Genomic DNA, 15,307 nt, shown 5'->3' with positions numbered 1-15,307 from the left:
GGAAATAAAACAAATCCCTACTTGTTCTTGGCATAAACTTCCAGCCATATAGTGATATCCACCTCGGATTTTGGTAATTATGGAATGCACTAAACGTGACTTAATTTAAACATTGGAATATGGACAAGGAATTCCTAGTCAAGGTTTACGTACGTTTTGTTTTTCGCTAAGCACTGCAGATTCCTTAATCACTTATTTGGACCTTGCTTGATTGTATGAATTTACCATTACCAACCCCTCTGTGCCTTTGATTAATTGACAGAATTTTAATTACACCAACTTAATCAGTTACCTATTGTGGAGAAGGGACAACGATTGACCACTATATATTTGTAGCGATATATTGAACCCTACTTAAACAGATAATTATAACCAAAAGAGAAATGAGGAACATATTCATGTCTAGTAATTCGCTTTTAATATTAGCAATAGGGAGTTTGGCAATGGTAGCAGCTGCACATTTTGACTATGCTGATGCCTTGTCGAAAAGCATTTTATTCTTTGAAGGGCAGAGGTCCGGAAAGTTACCGTCTTCCCAACGAATGACTTGGAGGAAGGATTCTGGCCTACACGATGGCTCCGATGTTCATGTGAGTCACCCAACCATGAAACTTAGTCCAGATTGGACAAGTTGCTGAATCGCAGCAATTTTATTTATAAACACCATACCACCATCACATGGTGTTACTAATCCATGTGTATGATTTAAGGCAATTATTTTGTTGTTTTCTTAGTTGTAGCATTTTCCTCAACTCTTGCTTACCGCTTGTGCTAAACCCTAGTTTCTTTGCGCATCACTTTTCAAAATTGTATCGTTAACAAAAATGTCCATAATTATTAATTAGTTGACTGGATATTCTAACACCAAGTTTCCCACAGACTGATCTGGTGGGGGGATACTATGATGCAGGCGACAACGTGAAGTTCAACTTTCCTATGGCCTTCACAACAACAATGTTGTCATGGAGTGTTCTAGAGTTTGGACGACTTATGGGGTCGGAGCTTCAACATACTTTGGAATCCATAAGATGGGGGACTGATTATGTGCTCAAGGCCACAAGTGTTCCTGATTCTGTAGTCCGCGTAGTTGGTGACCCCCAATAGCGATCATAATTGTTGGGAAAGGCTACACCCCTCGAACCTCTTACGTTGCAAATAAAGGAAAGCCTGGCTCAGAAGTTTCGGCCGTAATTGCAGCTGCATTTGCAGCTTCTTCCATGGTGTTTAAAGATTTGGACAAAGCATACTCCGATTCACTTCTAGATAGGGCTACCCAAGTATGCAACTGATGATCAGAACTTTTTTTTTTTTTTGCTTTTGTATTTTACTTTAACATTTGGGTTAACAAATCTTTCTTTGTCGGATTAGGTATTTGAATTTTCAGATAAGTACGAAGGATCTTACAATGATAGTATTGGAGAAGGAGCATGCCCTTTTTACTGCAATTACAGTGGCTACACGGTACGTTACGTGTTACATCAATTGATACAAATTTAAAATTGGTAATTTTAGTATTGATGGCCTGAATTTCATTTTTCTAGGATATGATTATAATCCACGTATCCTTTTGTTTATTTTGTTTGACTATTTATATATAAGTGTATGTGTGTTGCAGGATGAATTGATTTGGGGAGCTTCATGGTTATACAAGGCAACCAAGGATCCTAATTATTGGAACTATGTCAAAAACAACATAAACTCTTTGGAGTCCAATGTTGTAATTAGAAATGTGAATGGGAATCCTGTTGCATCTGTAGGTGGTAGTTTCTCAGGTAATTAACTTTTAATTTTTAGTTTTAACACATCTTCTCTGCAATTTGATTGCTAATTAGAAGATTTCTTCTTTAATTATTTATTGTAGTGGGTAATGACTGATCCCTCCAGTTCTAATCCGTTCATCCCCAAAGCTGATCAGTTTGTATGCTTTTGCCCGAATCAACGGCTCCCAAATCAGTCTCATATTCACCGGGTAGTTTTCTTTAGAACAAGTTTAAACAATATAATAAGGGTAAACCCTAGTCGACCAATATCTGACATGTTATTTTGACAAACGATGAGTCAAGATCACACATACAGAAAAATTATGAAAAATATGCGTATTGTTACTTTCGCGCGCGCGCATGCGCGCGCACACACATATATATCATCATTATCTAACAACGAAAGTTCTCTTGTTTCTGTTTTTGGCATCAGGGGGGCTGATTGTTTAAAATCCGAAGGAAGTAACCTACAACATGCAACGTCCATATCATTTCTTCTCATAAGTCTATGCTCGCTATATGAAAGCTGCAAGCAAGGTTGTTGACTGTGGCAACAATGTTCATTTCACTCCAACTAGTCTAGTCAATATCGCTAGAACACAGGTACGTAGAGAGAAACTGCCGTTTTGCTTCCTGATTATCTCGTGATTTTCAGCTTACATATTTATAATTTTGCAATGCAGGTTGATTATACTAGGAAGCAACCCATCGGGGATGTCATACACGGTGGGATTTGGGCAAAACTATCCTAAGAAAATACACCACCGTGGTTCTGTGTTGCCAAGCATGGATCAGTACCCACAGCACATTGACTGCAACGCAGGATACTCGTATTTCCATGGCAATGATCCCAATCAAAACGACCTAACTGGTGCTGTTGTGAGAGGACCTGGTGGGGATGACAAGTACGAAGATTCAAGATTTGATGCTACAAAATTAGAGCCAACCACGTACATCAACGCACCTTTTGTTGGAGTATTGGCTTACTTCAAAGCTCTATACCACTGAAAAAAAAAGAGTAGAAATGTGATCTTGTATTTCAACTAAGTCTTTGACTTCGTAGTCCTCTTTTGGATCAAAGATTTGAGTCGCAACTCTATATCATATGTTAAATAAAGTTTCAATATTAATGTTACATTCACTTAAACTCATCAAATATCCCCCCAAAAAAAAAAAAAGGATTTATATCCTCTAGTAGGTGCCTTTTTATGTTCTCTCAAATAAAACATGTTATTTTAAAGGCGAAGAAAGCTTATTGCCCTGATTCGGCCATAATTTTTACAACAGTTTAGCTGCTACAGAGACAAGCAATTAATTTGAGTACAATAATTCTGTAAATTTTGGATACACTTTCTTTCCACCGTCGTTTCTATTGATGATCAATCTTTTTCTAGTAAAAACAAGATATATTAATCGAAGCAAATGAATTTTAACAATTTCTTAATCCAATCAAGATTTCTTTATAAAGAAATTTAAGCTGAATTAATTTATAAATTTATAACGATTGAAATTAACACCAGGGATGTTATGAACATTGCCCTCAGTCAATAAAAGTCAAACGATCATAAGACTAATGAAAATCAAATTTAAAAAAGAAATTGTTATTAACATTTCAAAAATTCCATTTGACGTTCCAAATTTTTTATAATTAGAAAGAAAAATCATTTCACCTAACAAAATGAAAATAAAAAATAAAAGATTTCAGAGTGGGTCCCCCTTTGATTTTCCAAAGGTTTTTAACATCGAAAGTTCAAAACCTCTCTCAGATCCACGAAGACGAAGATGCAGCAAAGAAGACCGGCATCAGGGAGGCCTACTGGAACGGACGGCTCAGAGTTCAACTATCGCATGGTTGTTGACTCTCGTAAGCCCCAGATAATCTGCTCCTCCTTTTCCTTCCTGTTCCCTTTGGTTTCTATCACTTTCTCGGCAACCAAACAGATCTCTAGGTTCCTGAACTCTTTATGCTATTTAATCTTTTCTAATATTTTGATTTGGGGTTATCTGATTTCAGGGTATCAGAAGGTAGCTAAAGGGAAATCTCGTCTCTACGCTCTTATTCTCACTCAGGTACTCTCTCTCTCTCTCTCTCTCTCTCTGTTCCTCGTCAATGTTGGCCCTGTAATTTCTTGAAGCATTGGTTTTTTAAATAATAAATTATTGAAATTTCATTGCTCTAATTAAACGTGTTTATGTTATTTTCTGAAGTAGAAATCGTATTTAACTGGGTTAATGTGCATGAACTTTTCAAGTAATTAATTAGTGAATTTTGTTGTGTAAGAAACCTAATTGTGTTGGTAATATAATTAAATAGTTTGAGAATTTCAAGCAGAAATGAACAATCAATAGACAATACGAAGTAATTTATACGGTTCCTCTATTGTTCTATGTTCATAGGAAAAAAATGGCATGAGCTGATTGTTGTTGAACTGGATAGGTTGGTTTAGTGGATTTTTCTGTCCCTCAAAATGTAGCCGATGACGCACAAAACCTTGCTATAGTTCGACTGGTAGTTACGCGGCAGAAACAAATCGGGTCATGTATCCTCTTATTTGGATTGTGTTAGATAGGTACCATCTGTATTTGGGGTCTCACAACAGATGCCTTGCAAAAGCAGGTTGAGTTCATACCGCCAACGCAAAACATTTTGGGTAGATTCTTTTGTGATGTACCTGGCATGTTGAAGGTTATGTCATGACTAAACCGGTTTTGGTGACTAGGTTAACATTTAGTTCTCCGGCAAATTGGATATGCGATGTATACTTAAAATAAACTGATTCTCTTATGATAGCATTTGCTCTGCTGCAGGCCATCCTTCAATTGGTAGGAGTCCTACACACTTTTCTATTGACATCAGATGAGGACGGTCCAGATGTGATTGCTATCTCCTCTGTTGCTATTGGTTCTGTTTCTTTGATAATCGGGGAGTTGGGTAGGTTCTTTTTCTTTCACGTTACATAAGTTTTTGCATCTGTTCATATGCCACAACTTTCTGTTGTGCCAAAGGTCGAAAGCGCAGCCGAGTGTCTTTGTTGAAAGTGTACATGGTTGCATCATCTGTTGGAATACTTCTCTCCATTGCTTGTGTTGCTAATGGAAGTTTAACCTAGCGGTAAGTCAGTTCTTCATTTCCAACTGTTGAATATCACTTAGGAATTTGAAACCTTCATGATTGTTCGCCCTTTCTTGTTATTGTCTGAATTTCCTGACTGTTGTACTGTACGGAATCACTGGGTAGGTTTTGCAAAATTCAAGTAACTGGGAAACAAAGAAATTTGAACTTGTTGAGGCCACTCGCACTGTAATTGGTTAGTGTCTGTACTTTCTTCATGCGATGCTAATAGAATTAAAATGGCGAAAGTCTAATATGTATGTGTCAAATTTGACAGCATTCCTGGTTCAAATATTTGCAATCAGCACAACGACTTCTCTCATCGGTAACATGTCTCCTCCAAAAAGAGCCTCGTAGCTGCTTCCTATAGCCACAATCGTTCCAGTGATCTACAAGAATTTTTATTGTTCAGTTTCTTTCGGGGTTCAAATTTTGTAATTCGAGGAAATTATGTAGAAACAAAAACAGTGATCGTAGGGAATGTTATTTGATCCATCAATAGAAATTGGGTGACATTTAATCTCGGCAGGAATGATGATACATATGTTTTGTATTTATGCCAAGTTCGGAATAATTTTTAAGCGTCGGCGTTGGAGGGAACGATGATACATATTTTAATCTCTCTCTGCTAAAATTTTTGGATGATCTTGCTGAACCAAGATGCCGGCCGGAACTTTGAAGGACATAAACAATGTTTGCTGAACTAACCGAGTCATTGACTCGCCATTGCCCGTGAATCGGACAAGGTCGTCGATCATATTCAAATTTTTGAAGAAACACAATTCAAATGGGGGTTTTGGTTGTGACATTGATTTTGATACTCTCACTTTTCAATGTGAATGTCTGCTGCTATAGCTCATTTTCTTTTTAAATTATCATTATTAAGGGGAGGGGAAGTGTTCGAAATTATCACAATAATTTAAGAAAAGAAAGAGTTTCGAATCCTGCTCAACACCATCTAATAGAATATTAGACCACATACGATTTGGAGTTGCGATCTGAATCTTCCACTTGTGTTTGGACTTATGATTCACACATAAGCCACTTTATATTATAGTTATATGCACTGTTCTAAAAATCCCCGCCTAGCACCGCTTAGGCCCCCGCCTAGGCGCTAGGCGGTTGGTCACCGTCTCGATTAATGCCTAGGTATTTGAAAATTAAGAAAGAGCACCTGGAGCTGCTGAGGCGCCTGCCTAGACTGCCTAGGCGCCTGCCTAGACTGCCTAGGCGCCCGCCTAGACTGCCTAGGCGCCCGCCTAGCCCGTCTTGACCCGCCTAGGCTGCGACTCACTTAGACAGAAAATAGATAACTTTCATTTTGCATTTTATTTTTTTCAATAAATTGGAAGAGACTTGTTGAATGCTTAAATGAATACACATTATATGCATGTTCCCTAGGTTTTAATTATGTTCTAATACTTCATAATATATATGTCATTCTATTTTGTAGTTTAGAATGAAATTATATATATATATATATTAAGTATAAACACACTTATTTACACAAAATATAATATATTTACTTAAATCCGCTTAGTTCACCTAGGTATCTGCCTAGTCCGCCTAGGCACTGGGCCCCAGCTCGCCGTCCGACTAACGCCTAATGTCTTTTAGAACCTTGGTTATATGTAGAAAATATGTTCAACTATAAATAACTAATCCAGTATCAAATTATTACAGCGTATTTGTTAGTAGCTTCTCTAGCCTATAATCGACGGTAGCCGACCACCGACTTATCCTTGGTGCCGACCTAACTTACTATATAATCCGCAAGTTTGTGATTTGTTCTACATTTAGCTGTAACCATCTACATTAATTGATAACTTTGAAGATATTTTTTTCAACTAAACTGGATCATAAATTGAAATCGCTGCCAAATGTCAACTCTGACGTTCCACACAGGTTCTTGGAGTTTTAAGTAGTCATCCATCCATCTCCATTGACTTTTAAGGTCCAAAATTGGCATATAATAATGCATGAATAGAGTCCAGGATCCCCGTCCAACAACAGTATCGCAAATAGTAATCCACATTGATCGTGTTATGAGTTATGATCCACATTGGCTGTCCAGCAACGTTTCACATTACACTGGAGACCATGTTACACATACAAGACGTTTAAAAAAAAAAAACAAAACGAATAGTTAGTAGTTTCGTCACGGCAGTTCATCTTTTGGGAGCCAGAAAGACTCACAGAAGCATTTTAACCTCCTCTTGCCACCATTGTACGATTTATCAGTGTCAGGGAACGCAGGAAATGCCGTGAAGAATACAAGCTTGAATATGATGCTTGATTTTGTTTAACAGCTTGTATAAAATGAATGCACGTTCATTGTGATATTTCGTTTCCATAATGAATTGTGATGTTTAAAGAATATTAAACAACCTTTCAAAATGAAGGGGGCCAAAAATAATAAAGCTTAAGTAAGTGTATAGAAAACCAAATCTATATTTAGGTTTTTTTTTTTTTTTTTTTACTCAATGCCCACTGCTGAGTCACAGACTCCATCGCAGTAGAGCTAGCTATTCTTATTGTGTCACTGATAAAGGTATTTATAGATATAAACACTGGATCCCACACCATGTTCATAATCTGAAGCTAATTATCTCTTTTTATCCCACGCAATGTACTTATACCACTGCATTTTGTTAAATTATTTTTGTCGCAATATGCTCTCTCCATCATTTCCTCAATGGAAGGGGATCGTTAATTGAGAAATCAAACCCTGCGACAACTTTTTCATGTAACATTTCTGGGGTTAAGTGCTAATAATTCCAACAACAAAAGAGTTACATGGGACAAATGGAAAGTGATAATTAAGTTCATGGTGGGAATAGGGGCTATACGCTTCTCTCCCTTCTTCTATCATGCCCATTGGCCTGGTTACCACTGGCAAGCCATGTGCAACTTAAAATAACAGCAATACAGAATTCAAAGTACAGTTTTCCATTGGGTACGTACTAGGTTTACTTGATTCAAGTTTTAGTAAAAACTGTTTGCAGTAGTGCAGAGAAAGCACAAAAAAGTAGAAAGAGCATGTATTGAAGAGAGAGAGAGAGAGAGAGAGAGAGTAATTGATTACATTGATATTGAATTGATGTATACAACTATGAGAATACAGTTTATATAGTCATCATGACTAGCTTGCAGCCTAAGCTATTTAACTAACTAATTTGATAACAACTCTAACAACCTTTCGGCATGTGGATATTGTCAACATCCCCCCTCAATCTCAACTGGGATTTCCCAGTTTAAGATTAAAGCAGACCATTCATCAATCAACTTCCTAAAGAATGTCAGCCCCTCAAACTGATTTCTACACCGCTGTAGCTACTGTTTTCTTTGCGATAAGGTTTCCAATATTTCACAATCAACATTCCTAGAAGACCTTCAATTTTCACAGATTCCAACAACAGGCTTTACAATCATAGAAATCAAGAAACACAACCTTCTTTGGCAATCGGCCTTCAATGAAGAAAGGGAACAAGAACTGCACTCCGACAATCAGCCTTAATGGAGTTGCACACAATAACAACAAACAAAACTTGTCAAGAACGTTACTTCGGCTATTGGCCTTTAAGGAGTAACACACAATTTCTGAGACATAACTTTTCACTCTGGCTATCGGCCTTATGGAGGTAACAAATTGCATTCAACACACTCTTGGCAATCGGCCTTATGGAGTGCACAAATCTCAAACAACCAAGAACTAATCACGCAACAAAAAAGAATGGCATTCATCCTTTGTATTCCTTCAACACTATTGCAGAAAATGGCTATCAGCCTTAACAGATAAACTTGCATACAAGAAACCCTATCGAAGAAAACAAATTTTCACTACGACATTTAAGCAAACAAATAGAGTGTAGAATTTAGTAGCAGAACACATACCAAACTCAAATCCAGAACTTCCGTAGAAACATAGCACACTTTGGATTGCAATTCTTGGGCATCGAAGACGATGGTGGTAATGTTTCATTGAATCCCTTTTGAAATTTAATTGAATTGGGGGAGAGAAATGTTGAAGCTTTTTTAGAAGGTTGCTGGGTTCTTCACCAATCGGACTATGGTGGGAATGGACAAAGCTGGCAACCGTTACTTCGCCAGAAAAGAGGAGGTCGATGGCAACGTAAATATATACCAAGGAACGAATAGAAACTCAGATGAAGAAACTCAAATCGAAGCTTCCCAACAAGATCACCAGTTTGTAACCTTCAACGGAAGACGATGGCACCAAGGATCGTCTGAGACAATCCATCAAAGAGTTGGAGTGCACAGACCTTTTTCCTGTTGAAATACCCAGATTCGAGCACCAAGAACCTTCACCAAGAGCAGCAAATTGTCCCACACAAACAGAGCAACAACACACTACGCGGCGGAAGAATGAAGACGGAAAAATCACCAAGGATCGACCTAAGGCGATGATACCATGTTAACAGTAGTGTAGAGAAGCACAAAAAAGCATAAATAACATGTATTGAAGAAGAAAAGAGAGAAGAGAATAAGAGAGAGAGAGAGAGAGAGAGAGAGAGAGAGAGAGAGAGAGAGAGAGAGAGAGAGTAATTGATTACATTGATACTGAATTGATGTATACAACTATGAGAATACAATTTATATAGCCATCATGACTAGCTTGCAGCCTAAACTATTTAACTAACTAATTTGATAACAACTCTAACAACCTTTCGGCATGTGGATATTGTCAACAAAAACTAGTCTTCTCTTCAACGAAAAATAAAATAATTCAAACTAAGGTAATCTGGCATTAAATCATTAATTATGGATAATACTTGCATTCTATTCTTTCACTTGCAAATAATGTATTTTCATAATTGCAATCGTTCAATCTTTTAATCTTCATTTGAAGATCATTTTTGAAAAAATAATTTGAATCATACATCGTTTAGTCATCTAAACGTATCAAATAAATCAACGGTTCATTATGAATATGCTACTTAGTGTCTATAATGTTGATTTATTTAAAACATTTGGATGACTAAACAATGTTCATTTTGAATAATTTTTGGTAGACCAAACGGTTCCAATTATGATATTTTTTAATGATAAATATACATACACTTAATTATGGAAATGAACTCATCCACGAGAGGGGATGCAAGCATTATCTGTTAATTAATCTCCTAATTCTTAGTTGTCGAGTAATTTGTCTAACAATATTTGGTTCTTGTCCAATAAATGCTCTTAACCAACTAAGAAGTCCATTACATTGGTGCATATATTATACATAGGATATTTATGCAAATATGATCTCTTAATTTCTTCATTTTCTTTCAAAAAATAAAATCCATTTTTCTTAATAAGCATTTTGGATTCTGTGAATGGATTAGGAAGTTTTTGGAATAGGAACCGTCATTGGATTACACAAATAAGAGAATGGTACAAAAGATGATAAAGTTTCAGGTCGAACATGATTTACCACCATCATCATTGAAGTTGTCTCTATTTAACCATTATCACTAGGTGTGGGGTTTTCTAACAAAAGACTTTGGTGATATTAGAAATGGAATATTCTATATATACGTCGTATAATATTTTGTCATATATATAATGTGTACTCTATTATCCAACATGCTCTCTCACGAGTGACTCTACATGAGATCACACGGAAAACAAATTCCCACACCGGAAACTATTATGGTCAAGTCATTATACTAGAGCTAACGTCAAATTTTTAAATGGCTGGTAGGTATTTAGTTACTGGAGTCAACACCAATCTTTTTGAAGGGCCAAACATTAATAGGTTCAAATGTCTAACTTAAGAACGCAAATTTTCGAAAATCCTAAACTCTAAAACCTAAACCAAGCTAATAATTAACTTTAGAAATGATGGACTTTACAATAAGTCCGACTAGTTGTTGGCTTGTAGCTTGCTCTATAAAATAGTGGAAATTACAAACATCGAGAACACTTCCCATTATGGTTGATGGTACCCAACTTGCGTCACTGACTTACACTTGGTGCCGACCCAGTTGACTTACGACATAGCCACAAGTTTGTGGCATGTTCTAGATTTATATCCAACACATTGATATTTTTGAATATATTGGTCTAAATTTGTCCCACACTTGCTCACAAATCCGCATTAGTTGTCAACAGAATAAGATCATGAATTGAATAATGGCTGCCAAATCAAGGTCAACTTCTGAGTTCCATTCAGCTGCTTGGGTTTTTAAGAATACATATCCCCATTGTCATCTAATACTGGAGTTTAGTAATTATTTTCTTTCACGTGTAAATGAGGTCTTAGTTTTAAATCTTGTGAATGATAAGTTCGATTTCAATTTATTTTTCAGCATTTTGTGTAACTAAATCTTTTATGAAGAAAACAAAGTAATCATCCATATGAACCAATACAAAATATATAAAATAAATAAATAAATAAAAATATCGCAAATAATAATGCATTAAGAAAGTCAAGGATGACTACCCCACAAACACAACAGTATCGCAAATAATATCACAAACAATAATCTCAACATTGATTGTTTTTTGACGCCATTCATTCATTTTCCAGCAACGTTTCACGCTACATTACTGTAGTCCATGCAGACTTTCATGCATGTGCCATGCTTACATGCGTTATGAACTTGGTCTTGTTTCAGCCTTAATAATACATAGCATTGATGGAAGAATAAAAAGAGCCGGGGGACACGGCCACCTCTGGCAGCGCCGTCACTTTAGACCTTGTCGACCACCAATACTATAAATTTACTTATTCCAACTTAACAGTTTCACCCTCCATCATTGCATACACAACTCAAGATGAAGGTTTTGGTTGTGAGTTTGATTTTCATACACTCAGTTTTCAATATGTTTGTCTGCTGCTTTAGCTCCTCCATCAATCTGATACCCCGTGGGAACGAAACTGATAGGATGGCGTTGCTCGCCATCAGAGCTCAAATAACGGAGGACCCCAATCAGTTCCTGAGTACATGGAGCGAATCGTCTCATGACTTCTGCCTATGGCGCGGCGTCACATGCAGTCGAAGGCATCGACAAAGGGTTACTAGGTTGGACCTAGGCGAACAAAACTTGGCGGGCTCCATATCCCCACGCATAGGAAATCTAAGCTTCCTAATGGAGCTGTATTTCCAGAACAACAGTTTGAGCGGCCAAATCCCACCAGAAATTGGGCGTTTGCGTAGATTGCAGGTACTACGTTTGAACATCAATTCACTAAGTGGTTTTATTCCTGTCAATATATCCAATTGTCTCAACCTCGTTCTTCTTAGTTTCGGTTACAATCGGTTAGAGGGTATTATTCCTAGAGAGTTTGGATCCTTCCCAAAACTCGAAAGACTGGTTCTTCAGTATAATACCTTAGCAGGAGAGATCCCTGACTCATTGGGGAACCTTTCTTCTCTTGATATGCTTGCTTTCTCTGGAAATAACCTGTCGGGTAAAATCCCTAATTCCCTTGGTCAGTTGACAAAAATAACAATTTTCACATTAGGCTTAAATAATTTGTCTGGTATCGTCCCTCCCTCCATTTCTAATCTGTCCAATCTAGTTATTTTTGACATACAACAAAATCAAATTCGAGGTTCTAATCCATTAGCCTTGACCAAAAGTTCTCCAAATCTCGAAAGCTTTTGCATTTCTTGGAATCAATTTACCGGATCCATTCCTGTGTCAATGTCCAACGCCACAAATTTAGTGGAGTTTCAAGTTCATGGAAACAAACTAACCGGAAAAGTGCCAAATTTACAGAAGCTTGTTAACCTTGAATTATTGACACTTTACGACAATCAACTCGGAACTGGTACTGATGGCGACATGAGTTTTGTCTCGGACTTGACCAATGCCACAGAGTTAAAGTGGTTGATTTTGTACCTGAACAACTTTGGAGGGACGTTGCCCGCATCCATATCCAATCTCTCAACCAAGCTTGAAATCTTTGGGGTTCAAGGAAACCATCTATATGGGAACATCCCAGCTGGGATAAGCAACCTGTCAACTTGCAGTTATTAAGTTTTGGGTTGAACAGCTTCACTGGTAACATCCCTACAGGCATTGGAAAGCTTACAAGGATTGACCAATTAATTTTTGAAAGCAACCAATTATCAGGGAGCATTCCAATCTCTCTTGAAAATTTAACAATGTTAAGCAAACTTGAGTTGCAAGGAAATAACCTTCGAGGAAATATCCCTTCAAGCCTAGGGAAATGCCGCATGTTATTGCACCTGGATCTTTCTCAAAATAACCTGAACGGCACAATACCTCAAGAAGTTGTAGGCCTCACCTCCTTATCAATTTCTTTGAACTTGTCTGGAAACCAGTTAACAGGCTCTCTTCCAATGGAGATTGGAAAGTTGATCAATTTAGGCAAATTAGATTTTTCTGATAACATGTTATCAGGAGAACTTCCAAGTAGTCTTGGTTCTTGTGTGAATTTAGAAGTCATGCAATTGCAAGGCAACTTGTTCAATGGGTCAATTCCTTCCGCGATGGTTTCATTGAGAGGGATTCAATATTTGGACCTTTCTCGCAACAATTTGTCTGGTGAAATTCCACAATTTTTAGAGGGATTTGCTATGAACAGTTTGAACCTATCTTTCAATGAGTTTTGGGGAGAGGTACCAATTGAAGGTGTTTTTAAAAATGCAAGTTCGATTTCAGTTGCTGGAAACGCCAGGTTATGCGGTGGTATTTCTAATCTCCAACTTCCGAAGTGCAATTCCAAGGTGTCCAAGAATGGCAGATTGTCCCCTAGATTGATATTAATAATCTCTTTAGTATCCGGGTTTGCATTTCTTGGAATAGTGATGGTTATTTCCTTTTTATTTGTTCGTTCATCAAGAAAGAAACACAAAGGAACTGCACCTAGCACTTTGGGAAACTCTTGTTTGCAAGTGTCTTATAATACTCTGCTCAAATCAACTGATGGGTTCTCTCCAGCTAATTTGATTGGCGTGGGTGGTTTTGGATCTGTGTACAAAGGACTTCTTGACGACTATGAAGCTCAGCCTGTTGCTGTCAAGGTATTCAACATGTTACGCCAAGGAGCCTCTAAGGGTTTCATAGCTGAGTGTGAAGCAATGAGAAATATCAGGCACCGAAATCTTGTCAAGGTTATTACTGCATGTTCAAGTGTTGATTTTCGTGGTAATGATTTCAAGGCTTTGGTGTATGAGTTCATGGACAACGGGAGCTTAGAGGAGTGGTTGTACCCAACTACGGGAGCACCCAAGAATTTGAGTCTTGTTCAGAGGCTCGACATTGCCATTGATGTTGCCTTTGCATTGGATTATCTTCATAATCAATGTGAGACACCAATTGTTCATTGTGATCTCAAGCCCAGCAATGTTCTTTTGGGAAAAGAATTGACGGGACATGTTTCTGACTTTGGCCTGGTAAGATTTCTCACAAACCAAACCAGTAATGATCTGGGAAATCAAACAAGTTCCCTTGGAATAAGAGGATCTGTTGGCTACGCCGCTCCAGGTAAAATGTCCATATGATTCTTTGCTTTGGCTTTTATTCTTTTTTTCACTTGGCCTGGAAATAATGAGTTCAATATGTCGCTCACTTGTGATTTTTGAATTGTAGAGTATGGTATGGGAAGTAAGGTTGCAACAAACGGGGACATCTACAGCTTTGGCATTCTCTTGTTAGAGATATTCACGGCGAAGAGGCCCACTGACCACATGTTTAGTGATAGTTTCAACCTCCATAATTTTGTCAAGGTGGCTTTGCCTCAGCAGATTACTGAGGTTGCAGATTCACTGCTTCTTCACGAAGGAGGAAACTCAGGCGCAAGCACTAGTACTGCCACTGTTGAATAAGAAGAGTATCCAAGATAACTCTAATGATCCCAAGAAGAAGAAAATAGAGCACTCTTAAAGAAAGCTCACAAAACAAACTAATTAGCAAAGCTTTTCTTATTTAGCTCTAGGCTTTGTTTTTCCTTGGATGATTTACAATGCTTGAGAACTTGGGTATTTATAGCAAACCAAATGATTAAACTAAGATTATTTATTACCACACAAAACAAATTAATTGCACCTAATAATTTTTATTCAACCATACCTAACATTGCCTAACTTTCCTTGCCTAACTTTGACATTGATTTTCAACACTCCCCCTCAATGTCAGCTCTCATTCTTTGCACTGTGCTGAGCAGACAGCGAAAATTTTCAAGCTTGCCTGTACTTAAACTTTTTGTGAACAAGTCCGCAACTTGATCATTCGTCTTAACTTGTCTCATCTCAATCTCTTCTTGTAGAACCTTTTCTCTGATAAAGTGGTAGTGCACTTCCACATGTTTAGTTCTTGCATGAAAGACTGGATTTTCCGCCAAGCGAATGGCCGATTGGTTATCACAGTACAATGGTACTGGATAATCTACTGGTTGATGTAGATCACTCATCAACTGTACCAGCCATGCATTCTCTTGAGCTGCCATTGCTGC

The 15,307-nt window shown here is 37.5% G+C and overlaps 1 protein-coding gene and 2 pseudogenes across 1 annotated transcript; all 3 read left to right on the top strand.

The window, feature by feature from the left end:
* The first annotated feature begins 383 nt into the window (after positions 1-383).
* LOC137721156 (endoglucanase 1-like) lies at positions 384-2,768 on the top strand (annotated as a pseudogene).
* Positions 2,769-3,537: 769 nt separating this feature from the next.
* On the top strand, positions 3,538-5,392 carry LOC137721573 (uncharacterized). The gene is made up of 6 exons (XM_068460666.1): positions 3,538-3,624; positions 3,775-3,830; positions 4,569-4,692; positions 4,767-4,872; positions 4,999-5,068; positions 5,150-5,392. The coding sequence occupies exons 1-4, from the start codon at positions 3,543-3,545 to the stop codon at positions 4,868-4,870; spliced, it is 366 nt and encodes a 121-aa protein (XP_068316767.1). The 5' UTR covers positions 3,538-3,542; the 3' UTR covers positions 4,871-4,872; positions 4,999-5,068; positions 5,150-5,392.
* Positions 5,393-11,649: 6,257 nt separating this feature from the next.
* The window catches only part of LOC137721343 (probable LRR receptor-like serine/threonine-protein kinase At3g47570), an 8,314-nt pseudogene continuing 4,656 nt past the window's right edge, over positions 11,650-15,307 (top strand).

This window comes from Pyrus communis, chromosome 16 (assembly GCF_963583255.1).
Source record: "Pyrus communis chromosome 16, drPyrComm1.1, whole genome shotgun sequence".
NCBI lineage: Eukaryota > Viridiplantae > Streptophyta > Magnoliopsida > Rosales > Rosaceae > Pyrus > Pyrus communis.
This window is presented reverse-complemented; position numbering and strand designations above follow the sequence as displayed.

What these genes read in the sequence shown, in the direction of transcription:
- LOC137721573 (XM_068460666.1), top strand. Translation starts at nt 3,543, where the DNA reads ATGCAGCAAAGAAGACCGGCATCAGGGAGGCCTACTGGAACGGACGGC. An exon ending in TCGCATGGTTGTTGACTCTC is followed by an intron (nt 3,625 to 3,774) that starts GTAAGCCCCAGA and finishes ATCTGATTTCAG; the next exon opens with GGTATCAGAAGGTAGCTAAA. An exon ending in TTTGATAATCGGGGAGTTGG is followed by an intron (nt 4,693 to 4,766) that starts GTAGGTTCTTTT and finishes GTTGTGCCAAAG; the next exon opens with GTCGAAAGCGCAGCCGAGTG.